Raw genomic sequence first — 19,549 nt, 5'->3', positions numbered from 1 at the left:
TCTTCAGAATCTGGTACTTTAAAGTTTGGTGCTTCATAATACAAGTAAAAAATCAAATATGCTTTTCGGACATATTGTTTTGGTTAATTGGTACCAAAACTTGATACAAGATTACGATTTTAGTTACAAGAACTAAGATGCTAAGGTCATAGATATTAGGGTAAATTAATCAATGTCATTGCGTTTACTTGCATGCGAATTTATATATCCACAGACGGTCAACCCATTGACATATTTAATTCAAAATCTGATACTGATCTATACTTTAGAAGTTTAATCTGTGTATCAAATTTTTGAACTAGCTCTTTGCGTTTTATAGTGCAAGTTCTGAAATTTGGCGACATTTATTAAAATCTGAAGTTCAAGCATTTTGATGATCACAATATTTTTCTTTCGTATTTTTCACATATGAAAAAGTAATCGCATCATATTAAATGCAAAAATTATGTTTTGAAGTATCATATAATTAATTTCAGAACAAAAGGACAATCCAGATCTCTATATAATCCAATCTTACGTAATCCAAAATTTCTGTAACTAAGCGATAAATTAACCAGAAAAGAAGGCAATAATTCGCATAATGACAGCAAAGCTGAAAATATCAACAGACTTGGTTTTCTAAAAGAAAAAAAATAATAATCAAAAGCGTGATATTATTTTCTCGGATATCTTTTATATAAAGGGTTAGCAAGAAATAAGTTACCTACTTCAGACAGCTCTAAAATGCGTTATATTGATCCAAATCATATAAAATTTGAACTGCATATTATTAAGATGATGCGCTTTACATTTATTAAATAAAAAAATTAGTACAAAAATTCATCGTTAGGTGGCGTTGTAATGCTCACAATATTATATGCATAATATACATAAATACATACATAATATACATACGTTGTAATATACATAAAACCATTTAATATGGTTTATAATTGTTAAATAAAGTAAAATTAAAATTGTTCAGCAAGTCCTCCTTTATTTTCAACAATATGCTCTAATCGAATAACCATATTTTCTATAGATAACCAGAGTGAGTCTGCCGGAGTATTAAGAACATAGCGCCGAATGCTGCCCTTCAGGTCTGGTAGAGATGATTGCCTTTGACTGTAAATATTGTCCCTCAAATAACCCCACAACCAAAGTTTCAAGAGGAGATGTCCGGCGAGCGAGGAGGACATGCTATTGGGAAATAACGGCTGATAACTCGTGCTTCTGTGAAATGCTGTATTAACAATCGCTTTACACTACGATTAATACTTGCCCATTCAGGCAAAAGTAGGCCTTATCACTCCACAGAATGTTCCATGGCCAAGTTGTATCAGTCACCATTCGAGCAAGGAACTTAATTCAAAAGTTTTACAGACCTCTAAGTCCCCGTCCGGAAGCAGGTGCACAGACTTGATTTTGTATGGATAAAAATGCAAAATATGCCTCACGATTTTTTGTACAGTTGAATACGGCATATTCAGAACAAGGGAAACTATTGGCAAGCTCACACTATTATGCGGCGACTGACTTTCTGTAAAACGAGCGCGGTCGCAACATTTTCGACGCTGGAAGATGAGATTTTTTTTGTCCTCTACCTGGAAGAAAGACAAGTTACCCAGTTTTTTGAAATTTATGCATTATCTTTCGTAGGGCACCTGGAGACATTGGACCTCTTCGTATCTGCTTCATACGACGAAATTCCTTTAGAGCTGCAACGGAATTTTGTTGGTTCTGGTAGAACAATTTCATCAGTTAGAACTTTTACTTGCAACAGAGGCATGACGAACAGAGAAGAAATTAATTATACGTGCAGAATCCGCCTTCTTTTCATTCAAAGAAAAATGGTACTAGACATGCGCTGTAACACAAATTATGTTTCACATTTTCAATATATTCATATAAAGGTCATTTGTGTTACAGCGCCATCTATTAGTGAACTATTGTACCATTTTTTTAAAAATAAATAAATGTAAAGCGCATCATCTGAATAAACTGTAGTTCAAATTTTATCTCATTTGGACCAATAGAACGCATTTTAGAGCAATTTGAAATGGGTAACTTATTTCTTGATAACCCTGTACTATGAATATGGTGAAAAAAAGCCAATACCTTCAGAAAAATTCGGTTTCGAGTTTTTAATTATCCCCCCCCACGCCTCCTTGAATTTGTAAAACTAAGTTAAGAATGATATCAGTATGCCTGAGAGTCTTCCTTTATGTATACAAACCTTATACTGTTAAATAGATAGATTTAAAGAGATATTTATTCAAAGTTTATAGAGCTGTATAAAAACTTCAGAAAATCAATCAGGTAATTCCGCAAATTATGTACAAAATTTTAATCATTACCCTTTGAAAACAGGAAATAGGTGATACATTTATAAAATCTGAAGGCATTTGGTATGACTATTGCAATACACATTCAAAGAAACATTTATATTCATTTTTATTGCTTTTATTTTACTTTTTTATTATTACTCCCTTTTTTAGAAAAAATAATTTTGTTTTAATTTTTAATTTTTATATTTCTTCCAATTCGTTTTGATGCTCCATACGGTGATAGTTTTAATTTTTGAACCAATTACTCTTATTATAATTAAAATTTGTTCCCTCAAAATTGTGAAAATTAGAAGAAAAACCGATAGGCATTCGTGAATTAATGACTTTTATTGTTTTAATTTTTCTAGATTAGAAAGAAAAAAATAAAACTTTATTTAATTTATTCCTGATTTCTCATATGTTTTACATGAAAATTACAAAATCAAAAGCTCTAATGCAAAATCAATTACTGTTTCAAACTTTTACATATGTTTATAATTATCAAAAGAAAATTTCCGATCGTGGAAAATATATACGCAATTAGATGGGTTTCAATTTAACCAATACCATTGCAAAGCTAAAACATGCGAAAAGATATAAAGGAATAAAATTCCCATTTTTTTATTTAAGTAAAATAAAGCACTACAATTATATATCAATGATTTCAAAACTGAAGCTTTTTTTTTTCTTTTTCAGATATATCATTAAAATACACAAATGTAGACATAGCAGACATTTTCCGAATAATTTTTAGAAAAGATTTTTTAGCATTTTTTCTCTTTTTGATTTGAATTTTCATCTACTGAAATATATGCAATTACTATCCAATAAGCAAATGAATATGTATCAAATAAAAAAAATAATTCAAAATTAATTTTTAAAAATCTTTTTTTTTTCGAATTTTTTATTAACATATTTTATAATTTTATGTCTGAAACTTTTCTACGTACGTAAATTAAACAGACGGAAACTTCTTAAAAAATAGTAGCCTTTTTAAAATTCTGGTTAACATTTAACAAGATGAGATTAAAATTCTAACAACAACCGAAAGGTAACAGTAAAATTAAAATGTCCGTGGATATTTTTCTGATATAATACAAATGCGAATAAACATAGTAATTCAAAGTATATATACTGTCATTTACTGTAAATGCCAATGATATGATGATGATAATTATGTGAACATAGTTCATTATAAGCCGCAGTTATATGTAGTTTTAATATAACTATGTATGTAGTTTTAAAGCCAAACTAAGAAGACTGAATATCTGTTTAGAATAAATTTTAAAACTTTTTCAAATGCAGATTATTATTATTGAGTTAAATAGGAGAAATGTTTGTATTCTAATTATTATTATTTTTTTTACATTTTAGTTTATTATTCATTGCGAAAAACGTTACGTTGAAATTGAAAATTTATTATATTCAATATCACAAAATGATGAAAATAAAATTTAAATAAATTCATTGTTTAACTGATTAAAACGTTCTGAAAATATTTAAATATTGTATCATAATCCAGAGGGTTGAGATATATAACAATTCAGAACTCTCGTGCATCGGGAAATGAGTAAAAAAGAATTTAAAAAATTGTCTTTACAAATATGAAATGAATCATGTCACAAACATAAAACAATTGAAGTTAAATAAACATGTTTAAAAGTTCTTAATATTAATAGAATTGTTCCAAAGTTCAATATACATTTACAAATATGAAATAAAAATAATATGCACTTATTCGATCCATATAATTTTACTGTTTTTGTGTTACCCTGTAAATACATATAAGAACAGGCAGATAGCTAGATTTATTAAGATGCCTTTTTCAGGGATATTTTAAACACTGAATTTTCTAAAATTTCGAAAACGAATACTTTAATGATTACTAGTTTTTTCTCTATGTTTATCTTTTAGTTGCGAATATGTAGAGCCTTTATATTCTTGTATAAAGAAGATAAATTAAAATTTATTTACAGAATCGATTTCAAATGTGTTAAAGCATACAATTACAATTGAAGACGTTCTAAACAAATTATTTAATATTGATTGATTAAAAAAATTAAAATGACAATTAAAAACCATAAAATATCTGATTTAAAAAGTAAGTAGAATACTAAAGAGATAACTACAAAACTTTTTTAATTCAATCATTAAATCGAATGAAGCACTATTCAGACGGCAGAACAAAGTTGATCTTCTAGGTTTGGAAGAAATCATAGGTTACATAATTCTTTTAGTCACTGTTTGACTGATTTAGATTTCCACAACGGATAAAAACTTTCTCCGTGACAAGGGCTCTTTCAGTTGAAAAAAAAAAGATGTAATCATTAGTAATCATATCAGGTCTATTTGGATGATAGCATCACACCTCTCACTTGATAATTTGACTTGGATCTTGAATTTAGAAGAATGTGCGAAGCTCTTGCAAACATAGCGTTTCCGCCCGATTTAAAAGAACAACAACGTTTTGCGATACGTTGTCCATTTCTTGTATGCTCACCATAAATGTCTTTAAACTAGCGAATTTTCCATGCAGAAACAATGTTAGTCCATAAAACTTTTTACGGTTCACACTTCAATGAGAGAAGTTTTTTTATAAGTATCGATATTTATATTGTTATGACTCCTTTTCAGTTGAATGAACTTTGCTATAAAAAAAACTTATCGCGCATCTGAGAAAAAAAAATTAAGGTTTTTTTTTTTTAATGTAAAGTTTTCGGTGACTTTCTTTATTGATCTATTCTAATATTAAACGCATAATTTTTCACAATTTTTAAATGAGTATTGTTCCATTGTATCAATATAGTGGAAATTTAATTTGAAATTTATTAATTATTTATACAATATATGTAGTAGATTTATTCTGTATGTATGCATACAGATAGATTTATTTTAAGCCTGATATGTTTTATGTATGTAGATAGATTTATTCTAAACATGTTAAACTGATTTCTCCACTAAAAAATCATTGATGAACTCCTCATCATCAATCAGAGACTGTTTATCAAGATATTATAAAGATTTTGTTTTTTGAAAAATGCAACAAGAGAATTTTTCTATATTCCTTTTATTTTTGTTTAAATGCCCTCAAATTTAACAGAAGTTTTTGTTTATTTATTCTAATTGGAGGTATCATGCTGCATATTGAAATAAACGAACGTAAAGTTTTTATTTTAGAACACACGCTAAATGACATAATACAGCTAAAGCAGAAATAAATATGCATTTTTAAAAGCTGTTTAATTTTATAATGTCTTACAATTAAAAAAGTTTACTTAGATATGCAGCATGATATATGGTTGAATTATTTTTTATTTTCTTGCTATAAGTTTAGTCTAGTACTTATAATTAGATTTCCTTAGTTATGAATTGCCCGTATTTTTGTCTCCTATCCTCCAGAGTTCCAAATGCATATAAAATAAGTACTATCGCTGTTAAAATAATTTAAAATGCCCTTTTGGAGATATATATATGCTCTGAAAGTGTTTTCAAATTATTTTTATTGCTCACTGGTCAGGGATTTACTATAGAACTTTTTCAAAAAAAAAAAATCTAAGAATGAAACTTTTTTTTTTAACATTATGAAGACAATGAAGATAAATTTCAAAGAAATGAATGCATGAATCCTTTCATTTAAAGATCTATGATTGATTCTTACCTTTCAATAGTAAGATATGAAAACACAGTTTAGTCTTCTAAAAAAATTACTCTATTAATTTGAAATTTCTGCTTTTTATAATTTTTAAAACATTTACTGAAATAATAGTTATAATAATGTAATTAATAAATTTACAAATTCTTTTGAAACAAACCTGATTCAATAATTTTCTATTATAGAAAAGGAGTTACAAATATCTCATAGCTCAAGAGGAAACCAAAATTCTTTCGCACCTGGGAATCCTACAGCATACTTACGCAAATTGAAGATGATTTCACAGATCAGTGATAAGCAAATCTATAAATCTCCCTACTCTTGCCATCAATTGATAAATACGAAAAAGAATTGTTATTTATCTTTGTCCTTAAAAAAGTACTTCCTTCCTGTGTGCCGTTTACCTTGAAATCCTTTCATACTTCTGAACTGTCCCACTAAAATAACGAAATAAATCAATTTCCCCCAAAAGTTCGCACTTCGATATTCCACTCCTTCATGAATGGGAAAATTATAAGGCCATTACCTGATTTTGAATTTAAAATATCGCTGCAGTGGTATTTGGGTTGGGTATAAATACGACGGAACTAAAATTTTAGACAGCATTCGTGGCTTCCTTTCCTCTTTGGATATTTCTCTCTCTCTTTGGAGTTGGTGATAAAGCATTGGTAAAACTTTCATCATGCGTTCCCAAGTAAGATTGTTATAAATTTTGTTAAATCTTTACTATCACACTTTTAAAATTTTCACAGATTAAATATTCAATTCACAAACAACCAAAAGTGTGGTTATTTAAAATAATTTTAAACCGGCGAAAAATTTTTAATAAATAAATATATTATTTATTTTAATAAATAAATATATTATTTATTTTAATAAATAAATAATTTTAAACCGGCTTTAAAAAAAAAGGAAATTGTTTAATTTTCTCATTAAGAATGCTTTTTTGTCTTTATAATTTCGTGTAGCATATGGAATAGCGTAAAGATATATTTAGAAAATGTCTGAAAAATTTAGGTAAAAAGATATTCAACGCTATTCAAAGATATAAAAATAAATATAACATTGAAAGTTATTCCAAAATTTTACGAAATTCTTCTATTGCTATTAAATCTATCTGGCTAAGAATGGTTCATATTTTTAAATACACGTAGAATTTCTTATAAAACATTTAGTCATTTCATGCTTAAAATATAAATTTAAAAGAACATTGTCATAATAATTTAGAAAAAAATTATTTAGAATATACATGAAAATATTGTCAAAATAATTTAGGAATAAAAGTGTGAATGAAATTTTTTTTAAAACTTGAGTTTAAAAATTCTGTCTAGATCTTTTATAGAATTTAGGTTTCTATTATAATGAATGTGTCTAAATAATTATACGTTTTGTTTTAATTAATTGAATAAAATTGAATTAGCCATTGAAAAGAAATTTGTATGATTAAAATTTTGTGCAGTTCTTGAAATTAAAATCTGAGATATAAATATATTTATTATCAGTTTTCTAATAAGTGCAGTCATATTTAAGAACATTCATTAAAATTCTTTATAAAATTTAATAAAATCATTATTTTATAAAATTTATGAATTAAATCAAAATGATAAAATAACATTATAGTTATTTCTCTAAGAAATATATATTGATTTGTATGATTATTTTTTTATTTTCTCTCTTTTCTTTAATGGAAGAAAATTTTAAATTATTGTATTTTGCAAGAAACATAATTTAATCTGAATGGAATTTTTTTATAAAATGAATTTTTATCTAACTGCCTTCAAAATTTTAAAATTCAATCGCTGTTTTAGTATTAAAAATACTGATATAGAAAATATTGCAGTTTAAATAGAATAATAAAACATTGTATACGATGCAATAACTGTATAAAGAAAAAACATAAGCATAATTTCTACAAACTTTGTAATTTTTTAGTACTCTCTAAGATTCTTCATTATTTTCCGCTATTTTTAAATAAGATATCAATGTTCAATATCGATAATAAATAGAAATTTATGGTCTAAATAATCAAATAATGAGGCAGATGCACTTTAGCTTCTTATTTCCTTTAACGTCTTTGTTTTAAAAAATAATAATCTCATCTTTCAAAAAAATAAATTAATGTTTTTAAAGGTTATATCTTTTCGAAGAAATATTACTTATTCCAGTGTGAATGCTAGCCAAATAAAAGATAATAATCTAATAAATTGATAAATTTGAGCTTAAATATAATCTGAAGAATGAAATTTATACTCTCTTCCACCTTCCGTTAATTATTCACTTATTTTGTGCCCTACCGACTACTTATTACGTAATAATTTATTTCTGAATATTACAATTTTAGGCTTTTTTTTCTATAATCTCTTAATAGAACAGTTTTTCCTTCAAAATTAGTATGTCTGAGATACTATCCGTTTCACAACTACATCTTTTTTTTCTTCAAATCTAATTAATCCGCAGATATTTTGACAAAACTCATTTCGTGATAATATTGTTTACGTATCAAAATAAGTAATTATTTATGCTAATATTAAATAATAGCCATCAACAAAATCCTCCTTAAAAGGTATTTAGAAAAAATTAAGTAGTTGGCACTTTGCTTTCATAACAGAATACAATTGAAATTTCTTTTCATTTAAAGGTACTAAATATTACCTTGAATTTCATATCTTAAAACCTAAATAAATAGTATTATGCTCTGACATTTAAAACGGGTTTTTATATCTTTTTACTAGTCGCCTTTTGTGACCAGCTGGTCATCATGGATATTAACCGATTATAATTTTATTTAAAATATTAACATATCACCTTACGTCTTTGATTTCATCAAATTGGTAAACATTTAAGCCATTTTATTTTTACTATTTTATATATATTCTGTTCATTACACATAAACATTTCTCACAGAGATCACACCCATGACATGAGAGCGTTATTAAAAACGTTAATACGCGGTTCATCTATCTTTTAAATTTCATGGTATTGTAAATCCCCCCCCCTTTTTTTTTCTTCTCGTAAACTACACAGACAATAAATCCTTCTTCTTTCCATTCAGCGATGAGTGAAAATTATAAGGTTACATATTTGGTGAAACAATGGAAACGATTTGAGATTCAAGCAACATTGTAACAACAATGTAGTAGCAGCAATGTAATCTTACTGGAAATTAAAAAAAAAATGTTTTTAATTTTGCCAAAATTCAAGAAAAAAATTGCAGGAGTATTAAATTGGTATCATTAAAAAATTTCAAAGGATGTGAAATTAAATTAGTGTATTAATATTTTTAGAAGTTACCATCGAAAAATGCCAACATTCAGTTTAATGTTTGCTTCATTAAATTTATTTTTAAAAACGGGATTTAATTTTTTTTATTGGCAATCTGTACATTGTTTAGCTGTAAAGAGAGTCAATGAACTAAGAAGATAAAAAAAAAAATGAATTGTGCAAAATTTACTTATTTTTCGAGTTTAAAAATGCAGCTGTTTCAAAATAAGCTTTTTATGTTTATTATGAAATCCAATTTATTCATAATTTTAACTTTTATTTACAATTAAATTTAATTTACTTTTTTCTCTTACAGATTGCTGCTATTCTTTTGGTTGCTGTTTTCAGCTGCGAAGCTACCTTCCTTCCCGGAGGTTACGGTTTAGGTGGAACTAGCTACGGAGCTTTAGGATTAGGTTACCCTGCAGGTATTGCTAACGCTTATGCTCCCCCGGCATACAATCCAGCGCCTGCAACAGTGAAAGTTACTTATGTTGTTCCATCAGATCTTGGTAACTATATGGTCGTGAACGATATCGCCGGTGCCCCCGTAGCTAGCTATGCAGTGGTTGACCCAAGCGTTGGACTTAAAGACACTGTTGCCCGCTATGTAGCTCCAGTGAAAACTACTGGAAACATTGCCTATGTTGTCAAGAAATGAAAAAACGATGAAGTTATCCTCTGAAGTAAGCATTGCAATGTGAACTGTAATGTTCCAACAATTAATGACTATCCTAGTTAGGAGATATCATGGATGAAACAATAGTTAAATTATTTTTATTAAATATTACAACAAAAAAAAATTGGGGCAAATGATGTGTTTATTTATATGTGAAATAAATATCCAAAATGAAGAAATTCGATGCATCTAACAAGGCTAATAATAGTTGTGATAATATAGCATATAGGATATTAATGCATAAATAATGTAATAATAAATAAAAGTTAATATAATTTAAAATGAAATATATATTATATAAATATTACATATGCATATATCATCAGAAAAATTAACACTTCTCATTATCGAAATCATGAATCATTTTCAGTGCAAACTTGAAAATCAATTAACTAAACAATATTGAGATAATATATGAAATAGAAAAAAGTAACGGCAAATAAAATTCAGTTTTCGACTCAAAATTTTCTTTTAAAGTATGAATTTTTTTATCAGTTTAGCAGAATAATGTAAGCTTCTTTTTATCTGTTTCTGGAACCGATATTCACTGCTAAGTCTTACGCACTGAAAGATATAAATGTGTTACTCGTATTTCAAAATTCCAAAGACGAATATTTATCTTTTACAGGCTCTATGACTAATAGAATGTCTGGATCTAAGGGATATATGTTCAGAATAATTTCCATTGAAGAATTTATTATTATCACAAATTTATTTCATTACTTGTCCCTAAACTCTATTGGAAGCTCCGGCACAAACATTCTAAAACTGAACAATTTATATGGCGAGGATGATACTAAACTGTACTGTAAATTATTTTATAATTTCGGAGATTAGATTCCAACGAGTTTCATGATTTCAATAGAGCAATTTTTGTGACGCATATGACCATAGACCTCAATGAGAAAGTGTTTTTTTAATAAGAGATTAAACCATCAAAATAGCATTTTTAATTCAATAAATAGTTTTAATTTTTAAATTTAATTCTTTAATCCAACAAATATTTTTTAAATGCAGTTTTGATCAAACTGGCATTTAAAATTTCTATCTTAAACTATCTATTTTCTTTTCAATACATAAAAAAAATAATAAAATTTCTTCATCATTTTTTTGTTTTTAATAACCTGTTGATTTATGCTGATTGCATATTAATTAGTTATGGTTTTTTAATTAATACTTCCATTTAAATATTTACTAAACTAAAAATTAATTATCAAATTAACAAAGTATTAATTTTATTTTACTAAAGTTAAAATTAATACTTTGCATTTAATTTACAATTTAAATGAAAAATAATTTTGACGCCATCATTCATGATTCCTTAATAAAGCACATTATTAATTATTCTTTTTTGAATTTAGTTGTATATTGCATGCAGTTCTAATTCTTCTCATTCCTTTAGATCTGCCTTGAAGACTGCCATTTACGATTCTTGAATATCTTTCCGGAAAACTACCTCAAGATCTGATCTTAGACGCTTGAATCTTCTGGGAAGAATTCATGAATTTTTATAAGATGTTTTTAAATTTTCTTATTTTCTGTTGTACAAGTTCATAAATAAAATATTTTCACAAATGTTTTGTTTTTATTTTCTCATAATGTTTCAAAACAAAAATTCTAGTAATTCATAAATATATGCTATAATATAAGCATGAAAGAAATAGCAAATGCAATTTTAAACTTTAAAATATATTAAATAATCTTTTTAATGTTTTTTAATGGAAGTTTCGCCTATTTCAGCAATGATAAAAATGCTATGACTTTGATTATCTGACCTCTGATTTTGATATAAATAATTCATGATTATTCAGAATTTGTATCAGCGCACAAACAAAAAAAGAATTGAATTTCAGAAAGTAGCAATTTTATTTATTTGTCAAAAAGCTATTTTGAGTGAGTGCACATGATTCAAAAATCAGAACTAGAATTCTCGCTGATACTACATGCATCTATTAGTTACTAGCCGCCTTTGGCGACCAGCTGGTTCGCCAATCTTAATGCTAGTTAAAATTTTAATAATTAACTATTTTATGTAATTCCTACTTTAATAGCTTCCTCATTAAAATATTTTAAAACTTCAAATTTCAATTCACTCAGAATATTATAAAGGCCTTCAGTCATAACGTAATATGTATCTCTCCAATTTTCTGTTAGCTCCCGTAGAATTTATGCTTTAAATTAAAGTGGAAATGATTAATCTGCAATTAATATAATAATATTTTTTACTGAAACAATGCATTTTTTTTTGTAATATGATTACTGAAAACAGAGTCACTGAGCATTTAAACTTCATGGGCACTAAAGAATATCTTTCTTAATTTATGTAATATCTCAAGAATTTGTCAACAAAATTTTTTCAGATTCATCTTGAGCAGGTATATTAATTAACAATGTTTAATTTTAAATGCATCACACTAAGAAAGTAAACAGAATCGTTTAAAATAATAGGTCGAAAACAGGTTAAAAAATTACTTAAAAAACGATGAACTTAAACTAACATAAATACAATTTAATTACAAAAGCATACAACTAACCTAAAAATAATTTAAATCGAGTCCGCTTCCATTGAAATGTAAACAATCAGAATAGAATGCACATGCGTAAATTTTCAACGCCAGTTACGGTAGCGCAAATGCGTGAATTTTCAACGCCAGTTATGGTAACGCAAATGCGTGAATTTTTATACGCCAGTTGGGGTAACGCTATGTAGACTAGAAATTTTTAATTTCCTTTAATCTGTTTTATTTTAATTCAAAAGTACTTCAGAGTGAATCTGAAACATCGATTAATTAACAATGTTTAATTTTAAATGCATAAAACATTAAGAAGATAAATAGAATCATTTGAAATAATCGGCCGAAAAAGGTTAGCCCTAGACTCATTGCTGTTGGAAAAAGAAATGAAGCCTTACTCATTTAGCGGTGGGGAAAATGAAATAATTTTTTTGGTGGGAAAGTTAGTTTTTAATTAATAATTAAAATTTCAAAAAAGGGACCCCAGGTGCACATTCCCAACCTGCAAGGTATACACGTACCAAATTTGGTAGCTGTAGGTCAAATGGTCTTTGCTGTAGAACGCCAACACACACACACACACATTGAGCTTTATATATAAGTATAGATTATTGTTTGTAATAATTGCAAATATTTAGACATGTAAAAGATTTAGAGTGAAAATATCTGAAAAATTTAGTGAATTGAAATTAAAATTAAAGACCTATATGAAATGAATGCAGATAATCCAAACAGACATTTATCGAAACATTTAAATGCCTCGATAAGTACTGTGTTCTTAAATCTTTAGGTCTGACGAAAATTTCAAAAATACACAGGCTTTGATTAATTTAAAATTCATAGCACCAAAATAAAAATTCTATTTACCCAAAAATTCTGATTGAGATACAATCTATCTAAAACAGAGAATTTGAGGAATAAGAGTGAAATTCTAAACTACAAATAAATATAATAAACTATAATAAATTTGAAAATTAATTTTTACATTTAATAGTTTTATAGTAAATAAATCATACTTAATATGTACAATAAAGCTTGAAAATAAATAGTAATAACTTCTTAAGCTTCTTAATAAAACTTCAACATAAGCAGTATGATTTCACATACGTTATAGTGGAAGAGTTTTTGAGAAAGCGAGTCTTTTTTAATACTTTTACAACAACAGTACAGAACTATTGATTTATAATCACTGAATACAAAGGCATTGAACTAGCACATTTTTCTATAGAAAATAATTTAGAAAAAATTAATTTTGAGCTGGGATTAGCTAATAAATTTGAACTATAGACATTATTTTAAGCTTTGTTAGTAAGAATTTAAAGGAACAAGAGAAAGATTCTGATCATCACCGAATTCGAATTATTTATTTTTTTTTGTTAAAACCCGCAGTACAATAAATGATAAACAAAATATATCAAATATAAAAATTTATTTCAGTTTGGGAGCTTAATTTTTGTCTCAATATTTCGAAATAATTTCCGATCGCTGATGCTTCTTTTTATTTTCAGTGCCACTTCTATTTTATTTAAAAATGAATTTTAAATTATGAATGATTTTTTTATTATATTTTGACAACAACATCATAAGCGTTGAGTCTATTTTTGTACTTTAATTATGTGCAGTTTGCATCCAATATTTAAAATAGACCGAAGTCCAATTTAAAAATTTGGAAACATCAAACGGAAAGGAAAATTGACTTAATACAAATATAAATTATTTTCTTTGCTGTTTAACAATATTTTATCATCTCATTATGTAAGTTTTAAGCTATTCACTATTTGATTTTAGACAACTTGATTGTAGATTTTTAGACAAAAAATGTTTAATTTAGAGATATTTTTTAACGAAAACTTTAATAATCAATGAAATCTGATTTATACTAATTCCTAAAATAAGTATCTAGTTAATTCGTTAATAAGAAAAAAAATAGAGAAATTTTTCTATCATATAATACAACTTTTTTTATCAATTTCATTTTGAAAAATAGTTCTCATATCTCAGGCTTACATAGTCTTGAATCTCTTGAAAAAACAACAACAACAAAATAATTAAATTACGAAGTGGTCATAAAATGCCGAAAGTAAGCATTGATAATAGCGAATTTTCAGTCAATGCTTCGGATGCCTTACAGAACTAAACTTCAGAACTAAGGAAAGCTTTACATTAGTGATAGCAAACAGTATGGAAAATATACAAAGAAAAAGAATTTTAATCGTAAAAAAATTAAAACTCGAGTTTTGTTATATCTTTACATTTCTGACATTCCTCTCTCATAATCTCTTTAAAAAATTGGCATTATGTCTATCTGTCTGCCGGTGAATGATGATAACTCAAAAATGTTTTGAATTAGAAGAATGAAATTTAGAATACAATCACTACTATAAATTTTCAGATTTCCATCAAGTTTTGAATGAAATCCATTAGAAACAGCATTTTTGTGCGTTTGTCAGAGTATTAGTTAAGAGGACAACTGCAAAATGGAGAAAGATTTCAAAAAAAAATTGTTCCTCGATTTGAAATCTAATGTATAAATATACATCCCATTTGGAACCAAATCCGTCAAGCGGTGACCGTCTATCAATCTGTATTTTCACAAGCATGTGGGCGTCCCGGGTTCGAGTCCCGGTTTGGGCATGGTTGTTCTTCTGTTCTTCTATCTGTGAGATGTGTGAATGTGCCCTCCAGTAAAAAGGGGTTGTGCAAGCGAATGAATGATGCGTGAGTGGCAAAGTCGTACTCTTGGCCCTAGTTGGCGCTGCTATAAAAAATAAGAGACGTTCCCCCTCAGGCTTAAATCGCTGTCTTCGTAACAGCGGGCTTGTCAGTGGCAAGTGCCATAAGAAACAAACAAACAAACAAGCATGTAAATGCGGTAACTCAAAAAAGTAATGGCTAAATGTATGAAATTTGGTGAGTCATTTTGCGGCTATATCTAATTTCACTTTTAATCTGATTGAAAACAACACCACACCACACCTCCATTTCTAGAGCTCTTGTGGCTCCTTTCAGGTTTGGTATAGATGTAGGTGGACTTTATTAAAAAAAATTACACAACAATTACAAGGAAATAAACAAACAAATGACAAGAACCATAAACAAACAATAAAACAAGAAATGATAAAAACTAGAATGAAAAATATCTTGAGTACAAAAAACTGGATGAATGAGCATTATAATATACAGTATGAGTGAAAATATAAAGGAATTGTAAATATAAGTAACTTGAGGAAGGTTAAAGAATAAATTATGAATAAAATGCGAGGTGAAATAAATGATGTCCTAAGAAATGAATAGGATTAATCTAATTGAAGCAGTTCTCCTTGATCAATTAGGAATCTAATCATGTTTATGATTCTTTTTTTTTGGAAGATGAATTATTAAGGACTCTTTTATACCAGACACTTTCCTGCGAGGATGAGGGTTTTCGGAGGTGCCATGAAAGAGTAAAGGATCAAGATGTCGCAAAGTGGATGGGATCGCCGACTTCTCCACAAGAGCAGTAGTCATCTTCTGATGAATGGAAACGGTGAAGAAAGGAAGGGAATGTACCATGTCCTGTTACAAACAGGATTTCTTCACGAATCCAGGAGAGTGGTTGCAATTTTACTGTTTTGATGACTTTATAAATAGAACGACCGGTATTTCCTTTATCCCAAAGATTCTGAAATATTTTCTGAAGACATTGTTTAAGATGACACCGGGGTTTTGGAACTTCCAATGGAACACCTTCGATAATGGCTGCTTTTGCTAGAATATCCGCTTCTTCATTACCCCGATCACCAGCATGTGCTTTGATCCATCTTATTTGGGTTTTGGAGGAGTAGGGACTGGATGTCTCGGTCAAGTTGATGAGGAGAATGGGGATCTTGTAATGCTAGCAAACTTGAAAGACTGTCTGTCCAGAGTTTAATCCTCTCGTTTTCTTCACTAGCTCGCATAATAGCCCTTTTCAGATCTTATTGAAAAAAATCGCCCGAAATAATTTTCGTTTTTTTTCATTACTTGAGAGCATCTCAACGATTAATCACCAAACAACGACTGAAGATCACACGCCATTAGGCTCTTTCGTAACTATTGACATGCTATTCATAACAGAGAAGTATATTTGAAAGAGGGTGGGCGAAAATGTTTAGGGAAGACCACTCAAGTTGGTTTATGATTATGTACTCCATTTTCATCATTTCCCTGCGACATATAGATGATTGTGATATTATTATTATTTATTATGTAGATAATGCGATAAGAAATAATAATTATTATTTTCGTTATTAATTTTAGATCCGTCCTTTTTTTCCTTGCAATTCAGTTTTTTTTTTTTTTTTCATTTCCATTATGCATCCGTGTTAGTGCATTAATCAAATCTATTGTTTATTGTTATGAACAAAACAAATGATAAGTGCAAAAGTAATTCGGAAGTTGATATTTAGAAATTCTATGTAGATCAAATTATCAAAAGGGTACAGTTCTTGCCATAACGGTTCGAAAGTGGATCCTGAAACAAAACATTTGCTACTTCTGTTCTTGAAATCTCAATATTGTTTCTATTAGATATCATATTGTAAAGAATGAAATAATAAATTAGCATTGAAAGGTATTTTCAGCAATTATTTTGAAAATATTTAAACATCTGTGCTTTACTTAATATCTTTTAAATGACCATTGATATATTAAACGAATTTTACTAGAAAAAGTAGAATTTAATATAAAATTAACCAAGAATGTCTTATTGATTATTTTATATTAGATATTTTAAATGTTATTTATATTAAGTTTGCTAGAAATCTTTTATTTTTGGAAATTATTAGTGAAACTCTTATCACAATAATATTTGCTTAAAAAGCAGCGTGAAAGCAATAAACAATTGATATTTTCTGCAATTCATAGAAAGATTAAAATGAATTTTTTTTTGTAATTAGCTTTAATTTATTGTCTCTTTTTTAAATTCAATTTTATTTAAAAGGTGCTTTTCGTTATTTTAAATTTATTGGATACTTTATATAGTATAAAAAATTTAATTTCACACAATATTTTTATGATCCATAAAATAACATAATAATAATTTTTTTTTCATGTAAAGATCTAAGTTTGAAAATTATTTGAATTCTTTCATCTTTGAAATATATATGCTTAAGATGTACACATATTTAATTCTTTTTGAAGTTTCATAATCAAAGAAGTTTTAGTGCTTAAATCCAATTCAGTATCTTTATATTAAGAGCACATATAACATTGATCAAATTAAAGTATTTTTAATATAAATTAAACGAAACGAATACATCGGATGTTCAATTAATCTTTTATTTATACAAAGAATCAAATTTCTGGTTGAATTGAATTATCAAACAAAAAATTTAGTTTCGCCCATCAGTAATTAATATAAACACTGGAAAGTTTGTTTGTTTTCCAAAATTTATTACAAGAGTTAAAAGGTTTATACAAATGTTACAATGAATATTGAGATTTATTAAAAATTCATAAAAGACATACCATACGATTTTCAAAACTACATTAACTTAGGTGCACTTGCTTAAATCTCTTTATTATTTCTCAAAGTGCTTTTGAATATCTTATTATTCGTTTAATTTTTGATACTTTATAAATTAATCTCTATATTTGAAGAAAAGTTAATTCTTCAACCTACTGGAACGTAGGAAGTTGCTTTCCGAAAACTGCTTTAAATCTGGCTGGAACGTAGGAAGTTGCTTTCCGTAAATTGCTTTAAACCCGGCTCCGACGTAGAAAGTCAATACTATTCAAAATCCAATACTATCAATCCAAATGCATTATGTTTTTTAAGATCACATTTCAAAAATTTCTAATAGTACCACAGACGGAATGATAGTGATATTTACACTTTTAGATATTACACTTACAACTAATAGTACCACAGACTAGTGATATTTACACTTTTTTGTGATTTAAATAAATAAGATGTTCCTTTACTTTTTTGCGATTTAAATAAATAAGATGTTCCTTTACTTTTTTGTGATTCTTTATATACTGTTATAATTTATAAGGTTACAAATTATTTTTGTGATATTTACATACTTTAATAAAACTGGGAAATAAAACAAAGAAACACCTGTGTTTTCTTTCTTTTTCTAAAATTTCTACTACCGGTATTGAAACCGGTATCCCAGTATTAAGATCAAAAAAATACCGAATACCGGTATTGAACTTTTGGTCCGATATTGCAATCTCTACCTACAATATCTTATAATAATATACTTTTAAAATTTTCCATGCTCAGATAATTAGCAGAATTTTTTTGAGGTGAGGAAGTCTTTCAAAAATGAAAAAAAATCGCCTGAACAATGAGTATTTGTATGAAATAATATATGAAACAATGTATGAAAATATTGATGAATTTGGGTTTCACTGTAACAATGTTCTTCAGAATCATAAGAAAAAAATTAATAAATAAAAGAATAAAAGTTCTATATTAAAATTGCATGACAATTCAGTTAAAATCATTCAATAGGCACTTAAAAAATTTAAAATTAGAGAAAAAGATATTTTCGAGAATTATTGTGGAAAACGTTAGAAAATCATTCTTAATTTTTAATTAATTAAAATATTCCTTTGCAAAGTTCCATCCTTCAAAGTATATTTTTCGTATATAATCTTTAAACAATGTCTGCCTTGTATTGCGCCAACACGCACATTCATATGCTCGTTTATTATAAATAGAAAAAAGCTTGATGGTTAAAAAACAACAGGCAATGCTTTTAAGAACATTTTAACTATTTCTGTCGAAATCTTCAGAGAGTTTTATAGTAGAGATTCTCGCAAGTTTAGAAATTTCACAAACCATATGCTTGCAACATAGAAGGTTATTATTCACTATGCAAACTCCAATTAATTAAACTCGCATCTCTCTTTTTTTTTTTTTTTTTGCTTATTGTATAATGATCACGGTACAAAAAGTCGTATCTGTTGCGAAACAATGCATGAGAACCCTATCTCAATAAGAAATTACACTGATTGCTAAATATTTCGAGCTCTTGAGATTCCTCAAACGATCTCACGCTAAGTGAAGATGATTTCACAGATCAGCGCTGAGCGAATCTATTAACCACACTATACAGCCACCAATTGGGAAAGAAGAAGCAGGCCATTGTTATTTGTCTTTGTTCTT

At 27.5% G+C, this 19,549-nt stretch overlaps 1 protein-coding gene across 1 annotated transcript; it reads left to right on the top strand.

Moving 5' to 3' along the window:
- Positions 1-6,538: 6,538 nt before the first annotated feature.
- On the top strand, positions 6,539-11,467 carry LOC129978883 (uncharacterized). The gene is made up of 3 exons (XM_056090669.1): positions 6,539-6,652; positions 9,536-9,905; positions 11,301-11,467. The coding sequence occupies exons 1-2, from the start codon at positions 6,641-6,643 to the stop codon at positions 9,878-9,880; spliced, it is 357 nt and encodes a 118-aa protein (XP_055946644.1). The 5' UTR covers positions 6,539-6,640; the 3' UTR covers positions 9,881-9,905; positions 11,301-11,467.
- The last annotated feature ends 8,082 nt before the right edge of the window (positions 11,468-19,549 follow it).

This window comes from Argiope bruennichi, chromosome 1 (genome assembly GCF_947563725.1).
Source record: "Argiope bruennichi chromosome 1, qqArgBrue1.1, whole genome shotgun sequence".
Classification (NCBI taxonomy): Eukaryota; Metazoa; Arthropoda; class Arachnida; order Araneae; family Araneidae; genus Argiope; species Argiope bruennichi.
Note: the sequence above shows the minus strand (reverse complement) of the source record. Positions and strands in the feature narration are given on the sequence as shown.